Source organism: Myxine glutinosa, chromosome 2 (genome assembly GCF_964187855.1).
Source record: "Myxine glutinosa chromosome 2, kmMyxGlut1.1, whole genome shotgun sequence".
Classification (NCBI taxonomy): domain Eukaryota; kingdom Metazoa; phylum Chordata; class Myxini; order Myxiniformes; family Myxinidae; genus Myxine; species Myxine glutinosa.
Genome location: NC_136262.1, coordinates 157099243 through 157106742, shown reverse-complemented (window position 1 = coordinate 157106742; position 7500 = coordinate 157099243). Strand labels below are relative to the sequence as shown.

The window sequence follows — 7500 nt, the reverse complement described above, 5'->3', positions numbered from 1 at the left end:
GTGGAGAGCAGTACTCCCTTGAGGTATCGACAAAGGCCTAATGGACTGTGATTCCTTCCGCCACCGAAGGTGGATGGAGATTATGTTTTCATCCCTGCCCATCTGTCTGTCTGTGAGCAGGATATCTCAAAAAGTTATTGGCGGATTCGGACAACATTTGGTTCACAGGTCAAGTTGTTACAAGGACGAATTGATTTCATTTTGGTGAAGATCTAGATCCGGTTCTGGATACTAGATTTTTTAAAGTGATTCTTCACTATTGGAGTACAAACAACCACCTTTAGAGGCCAGTTTTCCCCGCAGAGCAGGGGTTGGCCTTTTTCGGGCATCGTGGTCCCCTTTTTTTGAGGCAATGTTTTATTGTCGGATGCCCTTCCTGCCACCAACCCTGTTAGTCGCCTCTTGCGACACACAGGGAATTACCAGTGAACTGGTACTCAATTTGCCGACCTCGGAAGGATGACAGGCTGAGTCAACCCCCCTGGCGTTAATTCAGCGATCGACCGGGATTCAAACCCAGGATCATAGGAACCCAAGCCGGCACCCTAACCGCTTAACCCAGGATCCTAGGATCCCAAGCCGGCACCCTAACCGCTGAACCCAGGATCCTAGGATCCCAAGCCGGCACCCTAACCGCTGAACCCAGGATCCTCGGATCCCAAGCCGGCACCCTAACCGCTGAACCCAGGATCCTCGGATCCCAAGCCGGCACCCTAACCGCTGAACCCAGGATCCTAGGATCCCAAGCCGACACCCTAACCGCTGAACCCAGGATCCTAGGATCCCAAGCCGGTGCCCTAACCGCTGAACCCAGGATCCTAGGATCCCAAGCCGGCACCCTAACAGCTGAACCCAGGATCCTAGAATCCCAAGCTGGCACCCTAACCGCTGAACCCAGGACCCTAGGATCCCAAGCCGGCACCCTAACCGCTGAACCCAGGATCCTAGGATCCCAAGCCGGCACCCTAACCGCTGAACCCAGGATCCTAGGATCCCAAGCCGGCACCCTAACCGCTGAACCCAGGATCCTAGGATCCCAAGCCGGCACCCTAACCGCTGAACCCAGGATCCTAGGCTCCCAAGCTGGCACCCTAACCGCTGAACCCAGGATCCTCGGATCCCAAGCCGGCACCCTAACCGCTGAACCCAGGATCCTAGGATCCCAAGCCGGCACCTTAACCGCTGAACCCAGGATCATAGGATCCCAAGCCGGCACCCTAACCGCTGAACCCAGGATCCTAGGTTCCCAAGCCGGCACCCTAACCGCTGAACCCAGGATCCTCGGATCCCAAGCCGGCACCCTAACCGCTGAACCCAGGATCCCAGGATCCCAAGCCGGCACCCTAACCGCTAAGCCATCACCAGGCTATTCGTGGAAGGAAATGGGGGAACTATGCATTTTTTAAGTGGGGGGAAATGGGGGAACTACGCATTTTGAAGTAGGGCGAAATGGGGGAACTATGCATTTTGAAGTGGGGGCGGGGGGGAGGGGGAACTATGCATTTTGAAGTGGGGGGGGAATGGAGGGACTATACATTTTGAATTGGGGGAACTATGCATTTTTAAGTGGAGGTAAATAGGGGAACTATGCATTTTGAAGTGGTGGAATTATGCATTTTTGAATTGGGGGAAAATAGGGGAACTATGCATTTTTGAATTGGTGGAAAATAGGGGAACCATGCATTTTGAAGTGGGGGGGAATGGGGGGACTATACATTTTGAAGTGGGGGAACTATGCATTTTTAAGTGGAGGTAAATGGGGGAACTATGCATTTTGAAGTGGTGGAATTATGCATTTTTGAATTGGGGGGAAATAGGGGAACTCTGCATTTTTCAATTGGGGGAAAATAGGGGAACTGTGTATTTTTGAATTGGTGGAAAATAGGGGAACTATGCATTTTTCAATTGGGTGAAAATAGGGGAACTATGCATTTTTGAATTGATGGAAAATAGGGGAACTATGCATTTTTGAATTGGTGGAAAATAGGGGAACTATGCATTTTTCAATTGGGTGAAAATAGGGAAATTATGCATTTTTTAATCGGGGGAAAATAGGGGAACTATGCATTTTTCAATTGGGGGAAAATAGGGGAACTATGCATTTTTCAATTGGGGGGAAATCGGGGAACTATGCATTTTTCAATTGGGGGGAAATAGGGGAACTATGTATTTTTCAATTGGGGGAAAATAGGGGATGTATGCATTTTTGAATTGGGGGAAAATAGGGGAATTCTGCATTTTTCTGCCTCTTTTATAAACCCAAGTATAGTTTATCGTGTTTTTATTTATTTATTTTTTTCCTATTATTCTTCACTATTGGAGTGATAGGCTAAAAACGATATATTGCACAATATCTCAAAAAGTTGTGGATTGATTCGGACAAAACTTTATGGAGAGTTTGGGTGTGTGACAAGGAGGAATTGTTTCGATTTTGGTGAAGATCCAGATCCAGATACGAGAATCGATTGTTATTTTTAAATGATTCTTCACTATAAGAAGATGGGACCAAAAACAATATTAGGTATAGCATGATATTTCAAAAAATTGCGGGTGGATTATGACGAAACTTGGTGGATGAGTTGGATGGGTGACAAGAACAAGCCGATTAGATATTGGTTGAGGTTCGGATGCAGTTCCTGCCTATCAGTAGCCAGTAGGATACAAAACCTAAACTGTTCAGCCCGGCAGATGTATGCGCTCTACCGAGTGTCGTTCTATTAGCTCTGTTTTCCCAAGGAAAGACTTGGATTGACAGAGGATGTGCCAGCTGTTAGATTTAGGACAATATGGAGTATTTATGGAAGTTTTGCCAGGAGTCTGCAGCTGACTTTGGAGGCCAGTTTTGATTTCTGGTTGGCCCAAAAGTAGTCATGGCTGACTTGGATTAACAGAGGATGTGCCAGCTGTTAGATTTAGGAGAGTATGGAGTATTTATGGAAGTTTTGCCAGGAGTCTGCAGCTGACTTTGGAGGCCAGTTTTGATTTCTGGTTGGCCGAAAAGTAGTCATGGCTGACTTGGATTGACAGAGGATGTGCCAGCTGTTAGATTTAGGACAATATGGAGTATTTATGGAAGTTTTGCCAGGAGTCTGCAGCTGACTTTGGAGGCCAGTTTTGATTTCTGGTTGGCCGAAAAGTAGTCATGGCTGACTTGGATTGACAGAGGATGTGCCAGCTGTTAGATTTAGGACAATATGGAGTATTTATGGAAGTTTTGCCAGGAGTCTGCAGCTGACTTTGGAGGCCAGCTTTGCTTTCTGGTTTGCCCAAAAGTAGTCATGGCTGACTTAGATTGACAGAGGATGTGCCAGGTGTTAGAATTAGGGGAGTATGGAGTATTTATGGAAGTTTTGCCAGGAGTCTGCAGCTGACTTTGGAGGCCAGTTTTGATTTCTGGTTTGCCCAAAAGTAGTCATGGCTGACTTAGATTGACAGAGGATGTGCCAGGTGTTAGAATTAGGGGAGTATGGAGTATTTATGGAAGTTTTGCCAGGAGTCTGCAGCTGACTTTGGAGGTAAGTTTTGATTTCTGGTTGGCCCAAAAGTAGTCATGGCTGACTTGGATTGACAGAGGATGTGCCGGCTGTTAGATTTAGGAGAGTATGGAGTATTTATGGAAGTTTTGCCAGGAGTCTGCAGCTGACTTTGGAGGCCAGTTTTGATTTCTGGTTGGCCCAAAAGTAGTCATGACTGACGTGGATTGACAGAGGATGTGCCAGCTGTTAGATTTAGGAGAGTATGGAGTATTTATGGAAGTTATGCCAGGAGTCTGCAGCTGACTTTGGAGGCCAGCTTTGCTTTCTGGTTTGCCCAAAAGTAGTCATGGCTGACTTAGATTGACAGAGGATGTGCCAGGTGTTAGAATTAGGGGAGTATGGAGTATTTATGGAAGTTTTGCCAGGAGTCTGCAGCTGACTTTGGAGGCCAGCTTTGCTTTCTGGTTCGCCCAAAAGTAGTCATGGCTGACGGGAGCCCTAGGAGTTCAAGACACTGAACGTTTTCCATTTTCTGATCATGAAAATAGTCAGGTGGGATAGTGTGATGATCCTTTTCGAGTGACAGGGTGAGACATTGAGATTTTCCAAGCTTGAAGGACATGTTCCATTTGTCAGACCAGAATCGAATCTAACAGCATTCCAACTCTTTCACGAGCTTTGAAACAGTATACAGATAATCAATTCCAGATCAGCTGTGAGTGATGCACCTGCCATCTGCCTAGCAGTGGGATGGGGTACAATACATGTGGAGGAGTCTGTATAAAGGAAGAGAGGGGTTTTCCTGAGCATTGGGGAGGTCATTCAGATAGATGATGAACAATCCTGGGCCCAATACACTGCCTTGGAGAACTTCACTGTCCATGAGGAGGGAAGGAGAGAGTAACATTGACAGCAACATGTTAACTGCATCAATAACGGAGAGTTTTGCAAGCAAAGTGGAATGCCAGACTGTGTCGAATGTCCGAGGTATGTCCAAGGAGACAGTTGCATATTTTCTGGAAGTGCAGCCATGATGCTCGTGCGGTACCCCATGTACGTTCAAGGAGGAATATGGAGTTTGTTAAGAATGCTGTTGTCGATTGCCCATTCAATTGGTAAGAGACAATGTGGGATCTATAATGTCCACCAGCAAATCCTGGCAGCTGAAACACCAGGGTTAACCTCCATTTTGATGACACTGATATAATGAGATGCATGGAAAGTACCAAGAACCACCTTTAGAGGCCATTTTTACCCGCAGAGCAGGGGTCGGCCTTTTTCAGGCACCGTGGTCCCCTTTTTGAAGCAGTATTTTACGGCCAGATGCCCTTCCTGCCACCAACCCTGTTAGTCGCCTTTTGCGACACAAAGGGAATTACCAGTGAACTGGTACTCAATTTTCCGACCTCAGAAGGATGACAGGCCGAGTCAACCTAAATGGCGTTAATTCAGCGATCAACCGGGATTCGAACCCAGGATCCTAGGATCCCAAGCCGGCACCCTAACAGCTAAGACAACACCAGGCTTATGGAACCATGGAAAGTACCAAGGAAAATTTAAATTGATGAAGTTAAAAAAAAGTTATAATTTAGTTATTTTTAAAGTAATGTATAAGACAAGCCAAGTATGGTTTGGACTTCTTTTCTAGTATGCATCACATGGCTGCTGATTTACATCATTGCTGAGCTGTGCAACTAATGCATTGCCCCCTCTAGCTAGCGTAGGGCAGGTATTTCTGGAAATTTTGCCAGGATGCCAGAGATAACTCACCGACTCGAAAGGCACCATGGCGTGCTTTATGTCCACTGTAGGATCTTTAATATGGGCTAGCAGACGGGTCCCCAGATTAACGTCCATCCGTATATAACTGTGGGACAGCACACTTTGTAACGCAACTCCCTACCTGTGAAACTTTGATCCTACAGTCTGGAATACGAAACCTACAGTCCATCGTCCATAGTTATGTTGTGAATCAAACCCAGACTATACAGCTCAAAGTTAAGTGTTCTAACTCTGGGATATTGTTTCCAAGCCCATTATTTGAGATGAATAGCTCTTGATCCTTAATCAAGCAATGCATTGGAGAAATTATTGTGATAGATGTATGCAGGCTATCTAAGACAATATATGAATGATGTATAGGAATGAACTTTCATTGAACCTGATCTCATCCTTTGTCCGAATTTCCATTTCCAAGGTTTGCTCCAAATTTTTATCTTGCATCTCATGGACTTGAGTCACACTCAAGTCTGAGTTTTGGACGTGATTCCGACATAACTGGTATTGAGCCATGAAACACGTGGAGAACGATTCTCTTTCCCCACAACCCATTCCCTCTCACTTCACATCCCATCATCCCTGCTGTTTCTTCAGGCCTCTTTCTTACTGGTGCCAGAAGGTGCGCAAGTCGTTGTCCCGAGGGATACGCTCTTGAAGCATCACACCAAGTGTGCAAGCATTGTCCACGTGGTTGTGCTGACTGTACCCCCAGTGGAAATTGCCAACGATGCCTGGACAACCGAGACATTGACTCTGAGGAAACATTCTACCTGCATCAAGGATCCTGCCTCGTGGAGTGTCCTGAGTACATTGACCGATTTTCTTTAAAAATCAATTTTAAACTTCTTTTTTTAGCCGTGTCGCAGACGCTGCTCATAGAGTGCCCTCTGCTGTTGTTGTTGTTGTTCTTCTTCTTGTTAGCCGCGTCGCAGACGCTGCTAATAGAGTGCCCTCTGCTGTTGTTGTTGTTCTTCTTGTTCTTCTTGTTCTTGTTCTTCTTGTTCTTGCAGAGAAGACAAAACCTCAAAGCTCCACCCATTCTGGGAACCATAGCTCCACCCATTTTGTGAGAGGCTTCATATAAACAAATATCCACCATTTTATTAACTCGCATAGCTTTGAGGCCTGTTTTGTAGGCCCGTGGTGTCTTCCTCTCTCACACAGTTTTATTTCAAATCAAATTCGATATATCATTTCATTTTTCACAGTCGCTAACATAGTTTTAGACTCGGTTGAAAAAAAACGGGAAGAAAATCCGATGAAAGTTGCCCTTTATAGAACGAAATGAATTCTCATAGGCCTGTAACTTCAAGTCCATTGAGATATATATTTTTAAAATCGCGGCATGGTCAGTCATACACCGCCCGAAATAACAGATGGGAAAATGCCGAGATATATTAAAAATTCGTCCATTTGATGACAATCGTCACGATGAAATATTTAATTTATACGTCGTCACAATAATGTGGAGAGAGGAGCATAGCTTCGTTCACGTGTCGCCACACACGGGAAATTGCCGAGATATATATTTTTTTCAATCGCGGCATGGTCAGTCATACACCGCCTAAAATAACAGATGGGAAAATGCCGAGATATATTAAAAATTCGTCGCCACACACGGGAAATTGCCGAGATATATTTTCACTTTGCACAAAAATAACATCAAGTAATCGAATCAATAGGAATGTCCTGTGCCTATAACATCGACGTTATAGGCACAGCTGCATCTAGGCATTGTGTAACATCGACGCGGCTGTTGTTTTAATTAACACTTTTTGTACTTGTTTTTATTACCACTGCCAACGAAGGTAGTTGGAGGTTATGTTTTCACCCCAGTCTGTTTGTCTGTTTGTTTGTGTCTGTCTGTGAACAAGATATCTCAAAACGTTGTGGACGGATTCGGACGAAATTTGACAGAGAGGTAGTGTATGTGACAAGGAGGAAACGAATAGATTTTGGGGAAGATCTGAATATGGATTCGGATACGAGATTTATTTAATTTTTAAGTGATTATTCACCATTGAGTGGTAGGGCTAAAACCGATACATAGCACGATATCTCAAAAGGTTATGGACAGATCTGGCCGAAACTTGGTGGACAGGTTGGGTGTTTGATAAGGACGAATCGATTCGATTTTGGTGAAGATCTGAATATGGATTCGGATATGAGAATTATTTAATTTTTAAGTGATTATTCACCATTGAGTGGTAGGGCTAAAACCGATACATAGCACGATATATCAAAA

At 44.9% G+C, this 7500-nt stretch overlaps 1 protein-coding gene across 2 annotated transcripts in view; it reads left to right on the top strand.

Annotated features, from left to right (window-relative positions):
- Positions 1-7500, top strand: part of LOC137421140 (proprotein convertase subtilisin/kexin type 5) — a 172006-nt gene that overhangs the window by 108488 nt on the left and 56018 nt on the right. For both annotated transcript variants that reach the window (XR_010983262.2, XM_068106886.2), the window contains exon 8: positions 5850-6060. Coding sequence is in view for 1 of the 2 variants with exons in the window: in XM_068106886.2 (XP_067962987.2) it covers positions 5850-6060 (211 nt within the window). In the remaining variant the exon portion in view is untranslated. The remainder of the gene's footprint in view (positions 1-5849; positions 6061-7500) is intronic.